At 49.6% G+C, this 21,618-nt stretch overlaps 1 protein-coding gene across 1 annotated transcript in view; it reads left to right on the top strand.

The window, feature by feature from the left end:
- SLC7A5 (solute carrier family 7 member 5) overlaps nt 1-21,618 on the top strand; it is a 40,110-nt gene that overhangs the window by 10,885 nt on the left and 7,607 nt on the right. Inside the window, exons 2-9 of the mRNA XM_068411051.1 lie at nt 2,245-2,370; nt 14,788-14,893; nt 15,644-15,688; nt 17,534-17,657; nt 18,736-18,839; nt 19,624-19,720; nt 20,052-20,201; nt 21,348-21,525. Of these exons, the coding sequence (XP_068267152.1) occupies nt 2,245-2,370; nt 14,788-14,893; nt 15,644-15,688; nt 17,534-17,657; nt 18,736-18,839; nt 19,624-19,720; nt 20,052-20,201; nt 21,348-21,525 (930 nt within the window). The remainder of the gene's footprint in view (nt 1-2,244; nt 2,371-14,787; nt 14,894-15,643; nt 15,689-17,533; nt 17,658-18,735; nt 18,840-19,623; nt 19,721-20,051; nt 20,202-21,347; nt 21,526-21,618) is intronic.

Below are 21,618 nucleotides of genomic sequence, written 5' to 3'. Positions count from 1 at the left end.
AGGTCAGCCAAAGCCCAGCTCGTCCTGTCCTGTGACCTGTGCGAGAGCCCGCGGGCGCGTCCTTCCCGAAGAAAACAGCTCTGGGTCATTTTGGTCGCACCCACTGCGAATGCCCAGGCATCCCCAAAGTGCCAAAGGGGCTGGAAAGGCATGATACAAAAAAAAAAGTGAGTCTGAAATTCCTTATTTACTTCTGGCTTTCATTTTTGTTAGGATATATTGGATCACGTGCTTTTTTTTGCAAAGACATCCAACTCTTCCATTTCTCCGAACTTTAAACGCTCTTGTGTTGTGATGGCACTAGGTCCTAGGGGTTTGGTGGGGTGGGCCAGTGATCCTGAAAGCAGGCACCGTATTCTGGGATTTGCAGCTTGGGGCAGCGGGACTGGCTTTGCTCTTCCGTGCCTAAAGATCTCCTACAAGCAGCCTTTAGCTGAGCAACATGTGGACACTTCAATTGTCTCAGCCTGATGCATATTGCTGCTGTGCTGTGGCCGTAGCAGGCTCTCGGACCCCTGTGAATGAATGATGCAACTCGAGTCCCTTCTTGCCTGCGTGTGCTCTGAGTCACCGGGAAGTCCTGTCGCCCTCGGTGCTCGCTCGAGCAGGAACACAAAGGCTGATGGTTGCTGTCGGACCCAGCTAGTGCAGTCCCTGGAGACCGGGCGGTCTGAAGTCAGCCCACGAGTACGTCTGAGCCCGTCCCTGCCCATGTGTTCCAGGAAGGCTATTCCCAGCTCTGGCGTGGGCTCTGCGTGCGTTTCCCTCTTACCAATGCAGTTGCTTTCTCACAGGCGGGGCAGGATGTAGGGTGGCAGCGAACCAATAAGACCCTTTTAAATGCCTGAGTACTCCTTCCTCCTCCCATGGTTTTATTTCTTGGTTTGCAGTTTGTTGTGCCCTTGCTGGGAGGCAGGGTGTGAGGCTGCGGGAACGTGCCTTCGCTCAGCACTGGTGGGATGCGAGCAGCTCTGGTGCGTGGTCCGGCCACAAGCCGGAGAGCAACGGCAAGCACCACTGATCCCATGTGACCATCTCATGTTGGAGGTGGGCTAGTGAGCTCATGGCGTGCTGGTGCCTGCGTCCTTTGTGTGCATGTAGCTGGGAGGTCGCCTTGCTTCGGGGTAGGGATACGTCGTGGTCTTCCCTGTGATGCTCAGTGTGTGTTGAGGGTCTTGGGCGCTTGGTGCTCTTGCTGGGCAGGAACGAAGCCATCTGACTACTGGTATTTCTGCCTCCCACCTTTATCCATCACCTTCTCCCCTCGTTCTGAAGCATCTCATGCAGTTCAGCCCCATGGGGACAGGCTTGTGGCCAGAATCTCCACTGGCAATCTCCTGGAGAGGCTGGTGACCTTGTGAAGGTGCTGCTGATCCCCCTTGTATCTCTGGGGGTTTGATTAAGGCTGAAATACCTACATCAAATACTCTGGGCTTTACACTGTGAGTGCAGATGTAGGCGGTACCTCAGGAGAGGGTGGTCTGCATCCGAGCTGAACATTTTGTGGAGCAGCTGTTTGGGTCTGGTTGAGGCAGTGGGGTGCTGTGAAAATGAGCTGCAGGGTGTCAGAAAGAGCCTTTGCCATGAGGGCAGAGGCCTGTCTGGAAAGGATCCCATGGGGAAAAGCCTCCAGCTCAAGAAGGAAGGTTGAGATCTGCTCCTCTCCGAGCTGCTCAGTGACCAGTCAGCTCCGGGGGCTGGTGACAAGCTGGTGCGGAGGCAGCGAGGGGTGGCTTGGAGCACGGGAGATGAGGAGGAGGGGAGAGCATCCAGCACGTGGGGCACTGTGGTTCTCTGCCTGACATACAAATAACGATATATCAGTTCTGGAAGCTTGTCCTGACACTTCTATGGTGTTTTCACACAACCGTAGCATTACATTGGATTGACTTAACAGGGATTGGAGTGGAGCTCTTTGATGTAATGGTCGCAATAACCGCTTTTATTTACCTGCCCTCAAAAGTGTCCTTTCCAGGGCAGCCAGGCAGTTCCTTGTCCCAGTGTCTGCTCTACTCAAACCACCTGGTGCCAAAATGAAAGACAGAACAGAGAAACGCGTGGCTGCAGAGCCTCGCTCTTGAAAAGTTTCTCTTTTAGGAAGAGACTCTGTGTTTGCTTAAGTTTTAGCAAAAAGCAGGTGCCAATTTGTCATAATTTGTTCTGTGTTTTAAGTGTTTCACTTTGTTCTGTGTTTTAAGTGTTTCACTGCAAACTGATGTGTCTCCTCTTGTCCCTTTCCCGTAGTGCTCCTCACGGCCGTGAACTGCTACAGCGTGAAAGCTGCTACTCGTGTCCAGGATGCCTTTGCTGCGGCCAAACTGCTGGCGCTGGCTCTGATCATCATTCTTGGCTTCGTGCAGCTTGCAAAGGGTGAGTATGTTTCCTTTTTTCTTTTGAAGGTGGTGTGCAGTTAAAGCAGAATCTGGGGATTAGGGATAAAGCCCCAGAGTCCTAACCCAAGCATTTCAGAGCCAGCAGAAGTGCTTTACAAACGTCTTTTGTTCTCTTGCATGCTTGGGTGATATTTCCAGCTCATGCTTTGCAAAGGGCTGAGTGCTTTTGTGCATTTTATTTGTGAGATTTCCTATTTACCTCGCTGAAGTTATGCATGATTTCATGCCACTGGAACCCAGCATATATCATCCAAGGTCTTTTCCACTTAATGCAGTCACTGTGTGGCCACTCCTTTTGAGATCACAGAGCCGCCAAGCCTACAGGAATGACAATTTTGCTGCTATGGCTCTCAGAAGTCTTTTCTGTAACTGGTGGCTGGTCGTGGCCATTTGTTAGCAGAGAAGTACCTGCACGTGCAAACCAGCCCCCAGTAGTTCTCAGTCTTTCCCAAACTGCCCCTGGACATTTCCCTTCTTCCTGCTTCAGGTGTGGAATAGCTTGATGGAGTCCGTGGGGTCACACAGAGACGGCTGGCTCAGGCAGGGCTGCAGAAACCACGTCATGAATGGTGGTATTAGGGCTCTCAGCTGACACTAGCACCCATGGTTGTCAACTAGCATCTAAAAAAGAAGATAAAAATGGGAAGATGAAGCAAATTTTCTGTGGTTTTGCTTGTTTCTCCATGCACACTTAAAATCCTCTCAAATATAGGGAGATATTTTTTCCCAAACCCATCTGATTAACTCACCCACACAGACAAGCCTTACTGTGTGCTTTTTTGTGCGAGTTTTATGGAAATAAACTTTTCTTAGGGAACAGTACAGGCCCTACTTGTTAAATGTGGCTAAAAGGCTATAGATAGTCCCTCCCGTCTCTGTACTGGGAAGTGTGTGTGTGTGTGTGTGCGCACGTGGGTCCTTTTAATTCCTGTCTCAGCGATGGGAGCCAGTGCTGTCTTTGCAGAATTTCTTGCTTTATCAGAGGTTTTATTTTCTTCTAGCTCAGTGCCTACGCTCAACAGGAACATTGTTTGAGGCTTATCACAAAATACACCTCCTTCCTCTTTATATCTCCCCAGGCTGCTTTACTGGACTTTTTTTCTCTCTTAGGAGGAAAAGAATAAGTAAACATAAATCTCTGTTAGTTCTTTAACATTTTACCAATAAAAGGTCTTTACAATTGTGTTTTGCTTGCAGGTAATAATCTTAATTTGCTTCTTCAGAATCACCTTCCCTCCCTCTGTACTGTCCTTCTGTCCTTTTCTTGAGGGTGAATCCCTTTCTGCCCTGGTTCCTCAGGTATAAATACATGATATTTCCATTGACTCGTATCTGTAACCAAGAAGAGATTTCAGTCTTGTGAACCAAAACCCCATCTTCTGTCTCACAAGCTTTTTACCTCCTATGCAGCCTATTATTTCAAGTTTTTGGTAGGTCTGGAGAGGTACAGCTCTGACTTGAGTGCATCTTGCAGTCCAGCTCATTTCACGTGACATTTAGTTTCCTGCTAAACCACCCGGCCACTTCAGTCAGAGTGAAGGGTAACAAGATCAAAAGCAATAGTTAGATGCTAATATCTGAAGGCAAAGGCCTTTTCTTCCTGTGTGTGCACACAACAGTCAATGTAAAGCAAGCTGGTTCAGAGTGGGAACCTTGGGATCTACAGAGGATGCTCCTCACAACGTTCACGTTTACACCTTGTCCTAAGCTGCACATTACTGCTTGTCTGAGTGCCCAGTTTACAACATCCTGCCTGGGGTCTAACAGGGATTTTATTAATCTCCTTATGGAAGAGGCAAGCTCTCTGGTAAGTCCTTAAGAAGGTGCAAGCTCCTTTCATATGCCCTTCCTTAGCTTCCACATACGTTTCACAACTTTCTCAACTTTTTAAATCGTGTCAGGTAACTTGATGCTTTTAGGTAGCAGGGATACATCAAGAAGTTGTCTTTTTTGTCTTCTTTATTCTTCAAGGAAAGCATACTGGCATCACTTAAAGCATACAGAAAATGGGAAAGTGCTGCACTGTTCTCCGTCTTCGCTGGCACAAGAGATCACAGAATCACAGAATCAATCAGGTTGGAAGAGACCTCAGGGATCATTGAGTCCAACCATTGGCCTGACACCACCATGGCAACTAGACCAGGGCACTTAGTGCCATGGCCAGTCTTTTCTTAAACACCTCCAGAGATGGTGACTCCACCACCTCCCTGGGCAGCCCCTTCCAATGTCTAATAACCCTTTCTGAAAAGAAATTCTTCCTAATGTCCAACCTGACCTTCCCCTGGCGAAGCTTGAGGCTGTGTCCTCTTGTCCTATCTCTAGTTGCCTGGGAGAAGAGGCCGACTCCCGCTTCACTACAACCTCCCTTCAGGTAGTTGTAGACTGCACTAAGGTCACCTCTGAGCCTCCTCTTCTCCAGGCTAAACACCCCCAGCTCCCTCAGCCGTTCCTCGTAGGTCAGACCCTCCAGCCCCTTCACCAGCTTGGTCGCCCTTCTCTGGACTCGGATGGATGATGGGTGCAAGCTGTGAGGCAAGGGGAGTTTAAATTAGCCATTAGAAAAACACTTTTAACTGTAACACAGAGCTCAGGTAGATTGTCCAGGGAGGCTGTCTCACTGGAGGTTTACAGGAACAGGTTAATAAATGCCTCTTGGGAATGATTTAAGTGAGTTGAACCTGCCTTGGAGCAGGGGGACAAACCCAGTGCACCTGGGTGCCGCAGTGTCTGTGCCCTCGGAGGCTGTGCTGGGTGTGAGTAGTACAGTGCAGAGCTGCTGGATCTTCTCCAGGAGAAATACTATAGAGCCAGTCTCGTAAAGTGCTGACGCTTTTAAATGGGTAACTTTTTTCTAAAAGCCTGTTTAACCTCTGAGTAGGTGGGTGATCCTGGGTCCCACACACAGCCACAGTGCCGTGCCTTTGCTGCTCTGCTCTGCCCTTCTTTTTTTTAATACTGATTCCAAGGCTCTTTGGACAAAGCAGACTCTTACCACTACCAGCTCAGTAAATTCAGTCCCAAGCCAGCAGCTGTTATTGGGGTGAAATACCCACCAAGTTGATGTGTCTGGGGCTGCAGTTTCAGCGGTGAAGGAGCTGTGTGTTCCCATGACACTCGGGATAGTGCCTGAGCAGAGCTGATTAACTGGCTTTAATGGTTCCTCTCCCATTGCTGGGTGATGTTTACAGTGTCCATAAAGAGAGAAGAGGAGCAATACCGCAGTTTCTTGCTCAAATGTGGGAACTTCTAAGACTTCACAGAAATATGTCTTTCTCTGTATTGACCTCCTGCCTTCAGCTTTTGGCTTTTTGTCTTTTTATCCTTTTCATTGGATATTTTCATTATTTTCAGAAAAACAGTAACGTCTCGAGACAAAGAAATATGTGGCAATATTACCACACAGAAAATAACGTTTCCTTGTGATCTTTCTGTGGACAGCTGTTTTACATCGCTGCTTTCGTGCAGCTTCAAAAGGAGGGTAGAAGTTGGTTTCCTCCTTAGACAGCCTTTCAACTACTTGAAAGTTGACTCAGTATAGCTGACCCGCTTGGGATGCAATTATTTTACTAATACAAAAGTTACACTTTTGAAAGCCTTTGTGGGGACTTTAAAATACACTTTGTCCTGGACTTAGTGTGTAAAACCTTATATATGGACCCCCAGTGGTACAGCCCACCAGTGTGTAGGACTTCCATAGTATAAATAACTTAGAGCATAGACAGGATCAGGGTTTTTTTCCCTCCAGTGTTATAAAAACTAGGCTGCTTTTTGGTTCTGCTGTTTTATCAGCTCTCACAGCCTTCTGTCTAGCCACCTCAGGGTATTATTTGGCCATATTCTTGCCTGCGACTAGGTCGTGCAGCCGGTTTGGACAGTGGCTGTGCAGGGTTAAGGGATGTTTTCTACACTGGGTGTGAGACACTGGTCTGTGGTTAGATCTGTAGCTGTGCTCTTCCTGCACCTCACAGTGCCTTAAAAACTAACCTAGGCAGGAACGATAAAAAAAGTGTGCTGATCTTTAAGGACACCTAAAGCATGGAAAGTGAGTGAGGAAATTCAGAAAAGGATTTGATGTCAAAAAATTATAAAAAACACCTCACAGACGTGTTTCAGATAGATACATTCTTTTCTGTTGGTGATGTCCTTGGGTTTCTTAGATGTTTATCTGCCCTTGGGCAGCTCAGGCTGCTGCAGGCACGTTCGGGGAGCACTGCAGTGCCGAGCTCCAGCCCTCGCTGCCATTCCTCACCAGCAGCTCTGCTTAAAAAAAAGACTTGGGCGTTTGGGACTTAGGGAAATAGAATTTAACACTCGTTTGATTTAATTATTTTTATTGAACTTAATGTCCCTATTCCCTCTTAATGCCTGATTTCTGATCTTAAATTCTCATCTGCGGTGCCTCGAGTGCCTGTTTGATGGCAGCAGCATTATTCTAACTCCCTTCATTGGGCTTGTCAGAGACCAGCAGAGTTGCATCTGCTGAACGAGCACAGGGTGAATTAAGGACAAAGTAGGCAGGTTTAACTCCAGCCATTTGCCATGGAGAGCTAAGACTAGGCAGAGTGTTTTGGTTTTAATCTTGGTTGTTTTTTTTTAAATAGATGTGTTCAATATCAGCCAGCACTGGCACCCCCCACCCCAATGTCATTTGCTCTCTCTAAAAATGTCTTTAGAGGTGCAGTTGTGGCTGGCAAATTCTGAACTCAACATGGGGGGTGGTTCTGAAAGTGCCGAAATGAAGATTTAAACCTTCAGTCGTTAACGTGTGCTTAGCACGGCCGTGAAGGCTCCTAAAAATGTGATCAAAGTACTCCAGGTGCGAGGAGACGTCTTGGCACTGTGGGTGTGCACACACATCTGGGCACTACTTGCATTTAGCAAATCCCTTTGTCTTTTGCTAGAAAACGCCCATTTGATCTCTGTCTTCCTCTGAGGGTTATTTTGCCAGTTCCCTATCCAAACTTTTTTCCTTTTTTTTTTCTGAAAAATCCTGCGATTAAGAAAGACCTGAGGGAGGGAAAGTTTGCTCACTTTTCCTTTCCTCCCAGATTTTCTTCTCTGCTGCCAGGAGCAACGTCAGTTGAATGTCCGAAAAAAGCCCCTTGAGCCAGATCTGGAGTGAGACCAGGGGGGCGAGCGGATGAGCTCGGCAAGCAGCAAAGGCCAGGATACGGCTGTAAGCGTGGGGAGGGCAGGGCTGCTCTGGAGGGGTCCTGCTGACGTGGCAGGAGAACTTGATTTCGTGGCTGGTAATTAAAATCTCAGGCTCCCTCAGGTCTCAAAGCACAATGGCACACAGATACTAAGAGAGAACAAGGTGGTCATTGTCTGAATTCTCTTGGGTTTGTACCTACATTTAACCACAGTCGGCCATCCAGAGGTGAATGAGCACTTAGCTAAAGAAATCTGCCACAAGTTTTCCTTTGTCCCGGTCTCATCACGTCCATAGGGTGAACCCAAACAGGTCTATGTGTAGAAGTTTGGTTTTGATTTATTTTTTTTTTCTATTTCCTGCCACATCAGACGTGTCCTGCTTTTTTTTGCTAGCTGGGGGTAGATGCAGCAATGTCTTCGCACACCCTGCGTTGTCATACGCAGCAAGGTAGCCATTGCACTGGTGTCTGTGCCCAGAGGGAGCTGCTCACCCAAGGGACTGGCTCTAGGACACAACCTGGGACATGAGCATCTACTGATGGTGGAGCTGTAGGTGTCTGAGATGAGCTTGGAGCCCAAAGCCAAACCAGACAGGTATTCATCCAGCCAGCCCATGTAGATCCTCTTTGGCAGACAGGAGGCAAAGCCTCTGAACAATAAACGTCCTTCAAGCTTTTCAGTGTGTCCCTGCAAGTTGGGGCTGAGGCTTGTGCACAAAAGATTGCAAGAAAAGCATGCCCTGCAGCTGCCTGTGCTGTTTCTTGTTACACTGGTATTCAGAAATGCCACTATAACTTGATTTTCCAGCAGTAAGCTTTGAAGGAAAGCTTTTATGCTTCCCTTACTCACCCTCTTGTTCACGGAGCACATGGAGAGTGGAAGACTGTACCGAAGGAGAGCACCAACAAGGAAGCTGGGAAAGCTGCCAGCATCCTGCACCTCTAAACCACATCAAACACGGGTTGGAGATTACTCAGGCATCTTAACGCTGGAGGGTTCATACAACACAATTATGTTTTATGGGCCTCTCGCTCTCTAATCTTTTATTTCTTTTCCAGCTAAAGGTGGATGCAAATGCTGAGGCCAGGTGGGCACGGCAGGTTAGTGTGCTATGCAGCTTGCCCGCTCTGTTTTGGAATGAGAGCAGCAGTTCTTCTCTGTTCAGACAATGTTTTTCTTGCCCTCTCTGCCCAGAAATTTTTTGGCAATTATAGATTCAAGGATAGAGTTCAGCCTGCTGGGGCTTTTGCTTTTTACAAGTGCAAAGTTGCCTGTCCAAAAAGAAATAAAATGCATTTAATAACAATAACAACAACAAAAACCCCACAAAAAACAAAATATAGACGCAGTCAGTCAGTGACCTGGGCTGCTTCTTGTGATCAGTGTGAGTTTGAGTGGCTCTGTATGCACGTGCTGGAAGCTTGGCCTTTAGTGATGACGTTCATAGCTGCAGTAACTCTTCAGGGTGGAAATGTGCCTTGACATCTGAAAAGCTGCTTTATCCAAAGAGTGGTGGATTGTAGCGTGTTGCTCATTGTTGGTGTCCTGAATGAAGTGCCAAATGCAAAGCTTGATCGAGGTGGGTGTCTTGCATCCCAGCCTGAGGAGCGCGTCTGGGACTCGCCCCAGGGGACCCTGCTCACCGCTGCTGTGGGCTGAGTGGGTTTTAAGGCAGCTGACATGAGAGGCTGTTGGCTTCTCATTTTCCCCAGTGCAGCAATCCCAGCAATGCAGACGTATTTAACTAGAGAGCAGCTAATACACTGGTATTTGCTTCTTTGCATCTCTGCCTGGATCTCCTCTCTCTGTCTCTCTAAAGCCTTTGGTTGCAGCAGCAGTGGTCATCCATGCGTAAGGTCTATCAGTGCAGTCGATAGCTCTCCGTGTGCCTTTGCTTTCATTTATATTGATCCCTTCCTACAGCCTTCAACTGCTGGGCTGAAATGAATGGCCTTGCCTGTGGTGCTGGAGGTGTGGGTGACAGGCAGGAGGATGTGTCCTCCCCAAACGTTCTTGGCTCTCCTGCACGTCCAGCTGGTTGGCTCTGTTAGCCCCTCCGGAGCCTGGTCAGGTGGCTCATTCTTGTCTGTCGTTCTCGATCACGGGTTTCTGTGGATGTGGACTGAACCTGTGTGCAGATATGAAAAGAAAAAATAAGCTTATGGAAGTGGCTTTGAACCCACTGGGCGGTTTGTTTAGGGTTTGCACCACGCTGTTAATCTGCCCTGATAGGGACAGACATGGGGGCATTTAGGACACACCTTTCCATGCTGTGCTAAGGATCAAAAGGACCCTGTTCATCCAGGGTCTCTGCACTGCCTCTGTGCTTCCTGGCTCACGGAGGAGGCATAGAATTTCGTGTGCCATGCATCACTCCAGGGCTCGCGCCGCTGCTTCTGCATCTGCTTCTGCCCTGGTCTAGTTGACGTGGTGGTGTCAGGGCAATGGTTGGACTCGATGAGCCCAGAGGGCTCTTCCAACCTGATTGATTCTGTGACTTCTTTATTTCTCATCAGGAAATGTTATGCTAGTGGACACAAAGGTTGTGAAAATCAGGAGGTGTTTGCTTAGAAGGAGGAGGGTAAAAGGTTTTTTGGTGGTATCAGCAGGATGCAGAGGAGGTGGGAGAGGTAACAAAACGCTCTCTGGTCTAAGAGTGTCCTGGTGGACCATTGCAAAAGGAGGAGTTGTGAAGCTTGAGCAGTGTGTGGGGTGGAGTGAATCCAGGAGCCCAGACCCTTGCCTTCACCCTGGAGGAGAAATAATATTGACAAAGCTTCCCAGCAGTGGGAGGAGAGAGGAACCTTTCCATAAAACAGAAGGAAGCCGTTGAAATGAGGGGAAGTGTCATAGCCTGTCCACAGCTGGTGGTGAGAACCAGGGATGTAACCCAGGAGCTACGGCTCCTCCTTGGATGCCCTTTCTGCTGATCCAAGGTTGCTGGTGGTGTCTTTCAGACCCCTAAACTCATCTGCTACGAGACCCAAGTTTAATATCTACTGTTCCAAACTGCTTAATGCAAAGCTGTGTGCAGGGTGGCAGCGGTCAGAGTGGAGCAAACAGCTTATGTGGCTACCGAGTGTGTTTCCTGGGGAGCCACGAGCTGCCAAAGAGATGCTCTCCTGACCCTGGCCCCTGTGTGTTTCTTGCTGTCTTGTTTTTCCGACTCAGTTGATTGAACTCTTGCTGCTTTTCTCAGGAAATGGCTCAACAGCTGAGTGGATCTTCTGCTCTGGGGTTTTTCGTATATACAACACATTTCTCCCTGGCTTGGTTTTCTCCACCAGTGAGACATGCTGAAGGGCCCCCCTTCTCTTGCTGAGCTCTCTAGATGGCCGAGTTCCCTCTCCTCATTGTTTAGGCAAGTTAAAAATATTTAATTATCATTAAATACTTTCTGCAAGAGAAGATTGCTCTGCTGTTAAAACCGGAATGGACATGACTGGGGAGCAAAGGAACATTTTCAAAGAAAAGGTCTGAACACGCAGCACGTGGACCCAAAATAGGTCCCTCCCGCAGCAAGGCCCCAGGTGACCCATCGCTTGCTGGTGCAATTACCAGAGTCTTGGCAGCTGGCAAGATCAGCAAATGGGGTTTATGTCAGAGCTTGTTACCTTAATTTGGTTAATTGTAGAGCAGAGTGCAGTTGAACAGCCAGTTCAAACGAGGTTTCAGACCGACGGGGTGCCGGGCACGGGCAGGGCATTGCCTCGAGAGCAGCAGTGGCTGCGTGGGCTGGGGGGGACGGGGAGCCGGGCGGGTGGGCAGAGCACGCCTGTGCCCGGGATGCTCTCGCTGACGGACCTCTCGCTCCATGGGAGCAGTCAAGGCCATGCTTGGCAGCCTCACCTGCAGATTTGTCACCCTTGATTTGATCCAAAGTCTGTAGTTGAAGCCTTCAGAGTCCGGAGGCTTGAATTGCGTGTTCCAGCTTGAAAGATGCAGAGTGTCTGGAACTGAGGAACCAGGAAGCGATAAAGCATGAATGAAACAAACATCGTGGCAAAGGGGCATCGTGTGGACACCTGAGAGTATGAGCTTGTCCCCTTGGGGTGGGAAAAGATAGATCTCAGCTCCTCTGGTTATTTCATCATGTTCTGACACGTTGCTAAGTCCCTTTTACAATGGGAGCATAGAGACGTGAAGTTCAGCAACTCGCTGCAAGTTTTCGGAGAGCTACAACCCTTGCTAGGTGAGGCAGGGAGAGGGCAGCGAGGTGTCAGCTCCGCAAGTGTTGGGGAGGAACAAAAAGCCCGTTCCTTCCTACCTAGCCTCCTCTCCGGGCTGCCTCCACACCGACTTGCCACTCCTTTGCCCGTAGCTGCGTTTCGGTGCTTCAAAGAGACGGGTTGGGTGCGTGCTGCAGCGGGTGTGAGGAAGAGGTGTGCGAGTCATTAGTTATGTCCCACCCATCCATCCCTCCATCCGTCACCCCTGCCCACCCACAGTGCAGTAAAGTGCCAGGCTTTGTCCTAATTTCTTTGCTCCAGTGCTGCTCCCTTCGCAGTCCCTCCTCTTTGCTCGAGTGGCCTGGAGGGCACACAGTCCTCCTGCCGCACAGCCCAAGTGTCTGTCCAGCCCAGGAGGCCACCCACTTGGGCTTGGACCCGTCCTTGCCCAGAGGCTGAAGATGCCAATGGTTCCCGAGCGGGTGGTGCATCCTCAATTCAGGCATGTGGTTTTGGGCTGGGGACCACCGATGTTCTCCTCCTCTCCCAGCCAGCTGGGCAAGGGCGGCAGCTCAGCCCTTCCTCGGTGGCACCAGCACATGGTTTCTGTGTGAGGTTTGGGGCGGCACAGAGCGAAACCTGCAGATGCCTCAGAAAAAGGAACATTTGGCCTGAGAGCTTTTTGCCTGTGACAAACAGAAAGAGGCTTTGGGTGGAAGCTGGTGTCCAGCTGTGGACAAGAAATGGAGGTGTGAGCCCAGGGTGTGATGCTGCTGGTGCCCTGGCTCCTCCCGGATCAGAGCATCCTCCTGATGTGGTGAAGGTGGTGATCCCTCAGCCCAGGGAGCACGAGCAGACCTTTGGGAAGAGATGTCCCAAGGGGTGTTTGAAACGCCTGGAGAGCTCTCCTGCTCTCCTCGTCCATCCCTGTGCTGTTCCAGTAGCTTAATTACAGTCTCTGTTAACAAAAAGTGTATCTTAGTCCCATAACAGAAGACCTGGAAAGCACTAGGCTGGTAATCATTCAGGAGGGGCAGAAAATAAACTCAGGAAAGCTGAGCACGAGGGATGGAGCAGAATGTGATACTGTGCACACCCACCTCCTGCTCAGCCTTATTGTTCACAGCTAGGCCAGGGCATTAACGCTGAATTAAGATTATATGAGTTGAACCTATAAGCCAGGAATTAAGGTTAAACTCGCAGCGTTATATCCATCTCTTTGCATTCCCTGGCTTTCCTGTTACGCTCTGATGTACGTATTCTAACCTCACTTTTTAAAAACGATTGGTTCATTTTGCTAAGGAGATTCACTGGCTGAAGGAGCATTAAATGCAACCAGCACATCCCAAGGCAGATTCAGAAGAGGCTTTTTCCTGGAGCAAGGAGCTGCTGGGAGAGAGGGACAAGGCAACACCAGCGGAGAACTGCAATCATCTGCAGTGGGATCTGGACAAGTAGAGCCCTGGAAAACTGGTGTTTCCCAGACCTGATTGCCCAGTGCCTGTGCTGCTGCTGTGGTCCTGGCTCTTTTGCAACTCCCACCCACAGCATCCCCTTGCAAATGGGATAGCACCCGAGCAGGGAAGGCAGCAGAGGGAGCTGATTTTCTGGGTAGCTTTGCGAGCAGAAAGCATTTTGCACACTGTGTTAGAGAATATCTTTTTGCCCTGGTTAGGGCTCAGCAGGAGCAGGAGGGAGAAAGGAGGTGAAGGGGAGCAATGCCCGGGGTGGAAAGGATGGGGATAGAGCCTGGAGGGTCAGGTGGAGAGGGTGAAAGACAAGATGTAGCTGTTCCACGTGCACAGGGCGGCTCCTTGTCAGTGACACAGATCTGGAGCAGTCCCTTGCGAAGCCCCATGAATGAAAGATGCACCAGCAGACCGATAGCGCCGTCGGGAAAAGTCACCCTTTGCCAGCGCTGGAAAGATGAGTGCGAGGCGTTAAAAGGTCTGTACGTCCATATTTGCTACCCAGCCTCTGCAAAAGTGGCTTTTGGTGGCGTAGGGGAGTGAAAATTTCCAGCGTGAGATGGGAAGAGAGGCTGTCCAGAGGGAAAACGCCTGGTGTATCAGCATCCCTCTCCTTTCCCCAGATGCACGTCCTGGGTACCTTGTGCTAAGAGATGAAGGGTTAAGCTCCAGGCCCTGCTGACTGCCATGTGATGCAGTTGCTGGGGTGATTAGTAAAGATCCGTGCCCTAAGAGGAATCACATGGGCTTCAACAGGGCTCCCGGGATGCAAACGTGCCCTGCCGAATCCTGCCTCGCTCCCCGCTTCCGTCCTCACCGAGGGGAGCGCTGGGTCCGGGGAGGGCAGCGTGGCTTCGCCATCCCAGCCCACACCCAGGCTCCACATCAAAAGGCAGGGGACAAAACAACTGCAGAGCATTTTAAAGCAAAATAAATAAACCCTTGGCTGGTCCGGCAGAGTTCTTACCCAAGGTACAATCGAGTCATCTATTTATGGCTTTTTATTTCAAAAGCAGATACGTAACAGGAACTTTTGATTTTCAAGTCCTAAAGAAGCTAACTTCTGCTATTCAAGCCCCAAAGAACCTGACTTCCCACAATCAAAGGGATTGCCATAACCCTCTGCTTTATCAGGTGGCTGGTGGGACGAGAGGAAATCCTGGGTTTCTGCGTTATTGGGTGGCTGGTGGAAGTGGAGGAAATCCTGGGGTTTTATCAAATGAAAGCAGCTTTCAGTTGAGAGGACAATGTGACAATATCTATTTGTCCCCAGAATGTTTTCTTTGCAGGGAGAAGATATCTGGGAGATTACCTCGGTGATAGCACATTGCAGTGTGAGAAAGCTTTGAGGACTCGGCAACGGCCGGGTGCTTGAGACAAGGGTAGTTGGGGCTGGTTATTTGGTGTGTTACTCCGGCTGAATTAAACACTAAAACTGAAGGAAGGAGCCCAACAGAAATACATGCACGTGCTCTCTAGCATAACCCGAAATGCATCAGCATGATCTCAGCATCCTGAGAGCAGCTTTTGCCTCCAGGTTTCTCTGTTCCAACACCTCACAGTCCTTCTGTATCAATCCTTTCTTGGTTTTCTTTTCTGCAGGTGATGTGACAAACCTGACCCCTGAGCACTCCTTCGAAGGCACAAAAGTCGGCGTGGGGAACATTGTGTTGGCTTTGTACAGTGGGCTCTTTGCCTATGGAGGATGGTAAGATGCAGCCCTGTATCTCTTTTCAACGCTAAATACTGTAGTTCATTCCTTTGTCCCCAGGTTGTGTTTGCAGGAAGAGTGTGGTCCAGGACTTTCCATCTTCCTTGTAACCAGGGCAATGAGGCAGTTGCTTTGGGTTTCCCTAGTAATGTTAATAGTCATATTTCACGCCCCGTTTCCAGCCAGGACGTAGAAGCACCAAGAAGTGGTGGTGATCCTGGGATTTAGAAGAGGCAGCAGAGGATGGGTTGCTTGGCGCAGCTCCTAGGTGGCGGTTAAGAGAAGGCAGCAGGATGGGTTTAGCTAGCAGAGGAGAGATGTTACGTGCCAACAGGTTATTTAGAGCACCAAAGTGAAGCTCCTGGAGAGCTTCTTTATCAGTCCCTTTGAGCTCTTGGAAGCACAAGGAGCCTGCTCAGTTTGCTGTGAAAACAGGCCACTTGCAGCCATCCTTATCGCCTGGAGGGTGGCCCTGTCGTGTGTGGGTCCAGCTCTTCACCTGCAGTCACCCCTCCTATTGCAAGGAAGCTGGCAGCACGGTGTGCTTGATCCACCAGCACCATCCAGGCCCTGCTCTTTGCAGGTTTTGTGCCACAGATCTTGGACTAGGCATCAGCCATTGTTAGTTTTACCGCAGGGTTCAGTCTCCCCACCCCTCACGAAATTCCCTTGCAGATCAGTAAGATGAAGGGCTTCATTTGGTCTATGGAGTCACCAGAATTAACCACTGTTCTTTTTAAATTGCAGGAATTACTTGAATTTTGTTACAGAAGAGATGATAAATCCCTACAGGTAGGTGTGTGTCCTGTGATGACTTCCCTGGGAGTCATACGTGTGTGTAACAGGGGTTGCTCATCAGCCCAGAAGCCAAGGTGGTCTTCTAGGGCAATAGAAAACGAGGTAAATTAATGGCATTGTTCCTCCCTGGAATAGGGGAAGGGGAATAACAATCTCTGTGTGAGAAGGGCTGTTGCTTACGCTGCTTTCCTGTACCGTTGATATTATCAGTGTTGTTGGAAAGTCCTGCTTCCTTGGCATGGCACCTCTCTGAAGCACAGGCGAGGAAGGAGCACTCAAGGCTTTATTACTGTCTTGTATAAACTCCCACGAGAGTATTTGTGCGCACATATGTTTGTCACGTGCTCTTCCAGTTCCCTTGAGCAACAGCCGCTTTCTGCGCTGCTCGTGTCTGTCAGGGTTAGGCAGGGTGAGAGCAGGGTGGGCCACACCAGAGCAGGACATCCCTGATAAATCATTTTTGCTCCCAGGGAAGGTGCCTATGAGGTACTGTCGATATGAGCTTCAGGGTGAGTTGTGCAAGAACTCGTTCCTGGCTGACCCTGGCAGTGATTAGTGCCTGCTGGGAAGCATAAGATTTGAGATGCCCTTTCCTTGACAAACACAGTTATAAAAAAGTTTTTGCACATTGCAATTATTTTCTTGTCTTTTGAATGCAGTCATGGTATTTGACTCTCTCCTCCTGTGGCTTTGAGCTCCGCTAGACCAATTATACGTGGCATCAAGCAGGGTTTCCTTTCTCAGTTTCCGTTCGTAAATGAAGTTAGACTACTTGGAAAGGCAAATTTGTACCAGCACAGCCTTGTCTTTAGACCCACTCAGACTGTGTCTGAACTCATTTTCTTTGAGTTTCATCAGTCCAGCCAGCTGCACAGACTTAGAGCCTAAAAACTGCCCATTAAATCCCTGATCTTTCCATCTCCCACAAGAAACCCACCAGCACAGATGCCTCTCCTTGCCCAGAAGAGAACACGTGTGCTAATGCCACTGGCTAGCAAGAGACACGGGGGGTTATTTTTAATTACTTGCCTTTGCAGTGATCTTGGATCACTGCTTGCCCAGCCAGCCAGAGTCTCCGTGCAAAAAGTCCCTTCTGCCATAATCCTTCACTCTACCTCTGTCAGCCTCCAGGCTGTTCTCGTGTGGGCACCTTCTCCTCACCTAGGGGAGCAGCATGTGGCTGGGAAACCAGTTCTGGGCCCCGCACTTCAAGAAAGATGTTGAGGTGTTGGAGCAAGTCCAGAGGAGGACGACCAAGCTGGTGAAGGGTCTGGAGGGTCTGACCTACAAGGAACGGCTGAGGGAGCTGGGGTTGTTTAGCCTGGAGAAGAGGAGGCTCAGAGGTGACCTTAGTGCAGTCTACAACTACCTGAAGGGAGGTTGTAGTGAAGTGGGAGTCGGCCTCTTCTCCCAGGCAACTAGAGATAGGACAAGAGGACACAGCCTCAAGCTTCGCCAGGGGAGGTTCAGGTTGGACATTAGGAAGAATTTCTTTTCAGAAAGGGTCATTAGACGTTGGAAGGGGCTGCCCAGGGAGGTGGTGGATTCACCATCTCTGGAGGGGTTTAAGAAAAGCCTGGCCATGGCACTTAGTGCCATGGTCTAGTTGCCATGGTGGTGTCAGGGCAATGGTTGGACTCGATAATCCCAGAGGGCTCTTCCAACCTCATTGATTCTGTGATTCTGTGAAACTGGACGTGCTGAAGAGCCAAAGAGCAGAATGGCTCAAGCCAACTTTAAGGGAGCGCAGGAGGGCTGCAGCATGAGCCACCGATCCCTGGCATCAACGGCTCTTCCCCGAACCGCAGCACTCCGTTACAATTTCTATTTTCTTCCTAGAAACCTGCCTCTGGCTATCATCATCTCACTGCCTGTAGTCACTTTGGTTTATGTGCTGACAAACTTGGCTTACTTCACGACCCTGTCGACGGAGCAGATGCTGGCGTCCGAAGCCGTGGCTGTGGTAAGATAGGTGCATTTCTGATGTGCCTCGTCTGTGTGCCAGGGCTGGTTAAATCAGACTGACAATCTCTGCGTACATCTCCTAGTTTGTCCCAGGCTGATCGTGGCTGCTTAAAAATAAAAGCTGATGTTTGACAGGAGATAAAGAGCAACTGTGACGGGAGCAGGGAAGAACAGTGTGATACCAAGTGGGATTAATCACAGACAATAGTAAGGGTGGGCAGACAGTTAACGCTGCCCTTCATTCATAATATGCAAGGTTGCTGCTGGCCTCATGACTTGTCATCAGTTACCAGAGCATGATATTTATGGGAAAAGGTCATTCAGTCAATACTGAACTAGATTGTTCTCTCTCTGTATCTTCCTTGTTTTAATTAAAAGAGAAAAATAATACTTCTAGCAATTAAAATGCCATTGCGGTCAGAAATCCTGGTTGCTTCAGAAGTCAGCAGCACTGTATGACCTTGCAAACTGAGTGTGACCAGGATTGTTCAGAGCTTCAAGGGGAATCTTCCAGTCCAGGTTAAGCTGGTCTGGGCCGTTCAGGTGACAGGCTCCATCCTTCGGGTTAGTACCAAGCCCCCGCGCCAGCCTGCAAGGACGCAGTGCTGGGTCACGGGAGATGCCAGCCTGTTTTGGGTTGCTCTAGCTGAGTGTCTTTGCAAGTCTTGAGATCAGTCCAGTAGTGTTGGCATAAAACTGCAGTGAAGCAGCACCCGATCCGTTTGTGATATCAACTCCAGGTCGCTGCATTTCTAAGGGGCCGTGTCCCAGAGTCCTGACTCGGCAACTGGCAGTAGCTCCGTGTCTGAATCTCCTCACAGTTTCTGTTTGGTCTTGAACTTTTGGATAGCCCTTCTGATAAATGTTGTGTCCGGACTCGGAGGGAAGGGCTTTCTGCTGGTTTTTTTTTGCAATTCCACAACATGGTTTTTCAGGAAGGAGGAGCAGCACGTGGCAATACAGAAAACTCCATGTTATTTGTTCAGATTTCTACAAATATTAAGTCTTTGTAGGCAGCTCTGAGATCTTTTGGACATTCTGGGTGTGAAATGTCTGTCTTGTTGCCCCCCATTCAGGATTTTGGGAACTATCACCTTGGCGTCATGTCCTGGATCATACCCGTGTTTGTTGGCTTGTCGTGCTTTGGATCCGTTAATGGATCTCTCTTCACTTCTTCCCGGTAGGTTTCTTGCTCAATTTTGTGGTTTTTGTTTACAAGTTGTGCTTAATGCCTCTTCGTTTGGAGTTGTCCTCCAAAGAGTGGCTGTGGGTAGGCACAGAGTGTAAAGGGTCTGGAGGCCATGTGCGGAATGCAGAAAAAAAAATGAAAGACTTTAAAAGCATATCCAGTTTAAAGGAAACCCTTCCAGTGGTCTTAGTCTTCTGTTCCTCAGGCAAAGTCCTGTTGAAATTATTAGAACGTAAACAAACCCAGGCCTGGGGCTCAGTGGTGTTGCCTGAGAAAGTGGCTTTAATGAAAAGCAGAAACTTATGAAACTTCAGGGCTGAGAATCTGTCCAGAAAGGGAAGAAAGGACAGGGCAGGATGGAGACTGAGATGGTTCCAGCTCTGACACACATCTGGGTTGTCTTAGGAAAGTCACTTCATGGCCCTCCCTGGAAAGGAGGATATCAGTATATCTTCTCTTGCATTCCTTGTCCATCTCCAGCCTTCCTTCTAAGACAGGGACTTTCCACTGTGCGTACGTGCAGAACACCCAGTGCTGGGGTCTGATCCCAGAGGGCCCCACTCCTGAACCACTGACTCGCAAAAGGGCAGAGCTGGCATCGTGCAAGGCCCCACTGAGGTGGAGACCCTGCGTGGAGCCTGGGCGTTTCAGCCTTGCTGCCTCAGCGCTGCCTCGGCTGAGCTTGGGCTGTCCCCACTTGCTTTGTGTTGAAGACGAACCCCAGCCTGGGGGTGAAGGTTGCAGAGGTGATAACTGCTCTGTCTCCCCACCTCAGGCTGTTCTTCGTGGGATCCCGAGAAGGACACTTGCCTTCAATCCTGTCTATGATTCACCCCAGGCTTCTCACTCCCGTGCCGTCCCTCATCTTTACGGTAAGCACCTGGGTCTGTGGTGATGACCATCAGCCCCGTTTTGAGAAATGGGTTGGGGGTAGGATCCCATCAGCGTGGTTGGAGGGGGGCTGCTTGGGCACCACCTCCAGACACAGCCATTCCTGCGTGCACCAACAGAAGAGGATAGACTCTTCTCCTTCTCGTCATGCCCTCATACTCCACTTCTGCTTTGAAATAGCTCCAGGCATCAATTGCAAATAGCTTGAATAAGTAAAAAATAATCAACGTGATTCCTTTACTGGCAGATAGTTATAACATACGTGGTTTTGCCTACTCCCTTTGCTAATGGCTTTTTTTCTTTTGGATGCAGTGCATCATGACCCTGCTCTATGCCTTCTCCAACAACATTTTCTCAGTCATCAACTTCTTCAGCTTCTTCAACTGGCTGTGTGTGGCTCTGGCCATCATCGGCATGATGTGGCTGCGTTACAAGAAGCCAGAGCTGGAAAGGCCCATCAGGGTGAGAACAGTGTGGTAATTGCATGGTGGGTCCTCCCTGAGTCCCTTCTCAGCACCAGGGAAGGTTCAGCAAGTGTGGCTGCTTGTCCCGTACCAAAGAGGGACTGGGACTGCTGGGGAAATGTTGTGCTGTAGCTAACGCAGGTGTCCCTGCTGCATGGAAATCTGCTGAATCAGTGCAGGAGGGCGAAGGGCTGCCATGGCCATGGGGATGTCGGGGGGAAGGAGGCTCTGGGTGCCAGAGATGTGGGGTGTTCTGCTGGGGTAACCCCCTGGGAAGCTCTCAGTGACTAACATATTCCCCAGGACAAATCACAGGCTGTGGCTCTCGGTGAAACGCTCTGTACCATCGTGGAATTCACTTCAAATAGTTTTTTAATAAAGCAGACAAACCCACGCCTGCAGAGCTGAGAACTTTGTTCTCTTTGTCCTTGGCCAGCTTGGCAGTATCGTGTCCCGGCTGGGAGGAGGCCAAGATCATGTCAGCCACAAGCATGTCTGCCTTCTTGAAAGGCATGTTTCTCACTCATCCCCCAGCACGCTCAGGTCTCTGCCAGGCAACAGGCAGCCAGAGAGAAACAAACTCGCAGACCTGTGCCAGTGCCTCCCCAAAGTAACTCTTTGCAGGGTGCTCTCTTTGTTTTTTGGTTTTTCTTCTAAAACTGGGTGCCCTGCTCAGAGCAGCATAGCTGAGTCCCCTGAGAAACTGCTGTGAAGATGCTCTGGCTTGTGCTGTGGCTGCTGCTGAATTCGATGCTGTTGGTACAGGGGCTTTTTATAAGGAACCATTCAAGTATGGAATTGGGGTCCAAAAAAGGGTGCTGAGAAAGGCTCATGGCTCGTGACAAGCCACGTCTCTGTGCTTTGTTTTGCTGGTTTTAAAGGTACATGTTAGGTGTTAGCCTACGTCTGTTCTCCAGGATTGATGACGAGCACTGCCTAAATCGATACCTTCCCCATGGCAGTTCAAGGTCATGGTTCCCTTGTTCAGAGCACTGGGACAGACAGAAACACCGTCCACGTAGGGGTCCGTGGTGGAACACGAACTCCTTCTCTCCTGGGGCTGTACATCTCGATAAACTTCACTGGAAAGTGTACCCTGCTCCCCCAATACCACTTGTAACCTGTGCTTTGGGTCCTTCTTTAGGTGAACATCTGCCTGCCCATTTTCTTCATCTTGGCCTGCTTGTTTCTCATTGCTGTTTCCTTCTGGATGACACCAAAGGAATGTGCGATTGGCTTTGCGATCATCTTCAGTGGGATCCCTGTTTACTTCTTTGGGGTCTGGTGGCAAAACAAGCCCAAGTGGGTTCTCCAAGGCATCTGTAAGTATTACCAGTGAGGAGCCAGGGCGCAGCCTTGGCTTTTGCTCCAAAAATAGCAGCTTCCCGGTGAGCATGCTACAGCTAGTAGCACTG

Source organism: Nyctibius grandis, chromosome 12 (genome assembly GCF_013368605.1).
Source record: "Nyctibius grandis isolate bNycGra1 chromosome 12, bNycGra1.pri, whole genome shotgun sequence".
Classification (NCBI taxonomy): domain Eukaryota; kingdom Metazoa; phylum Chordata; class Aves; order Nyctibiiformes; family Nyctibiidae; genus Nyctibius; species Nyctibius grandis.
Note: the sequence above shows the minus strand (reverse complement) of the source record. Positions and strands in the feature narration are given on the sequence as shown.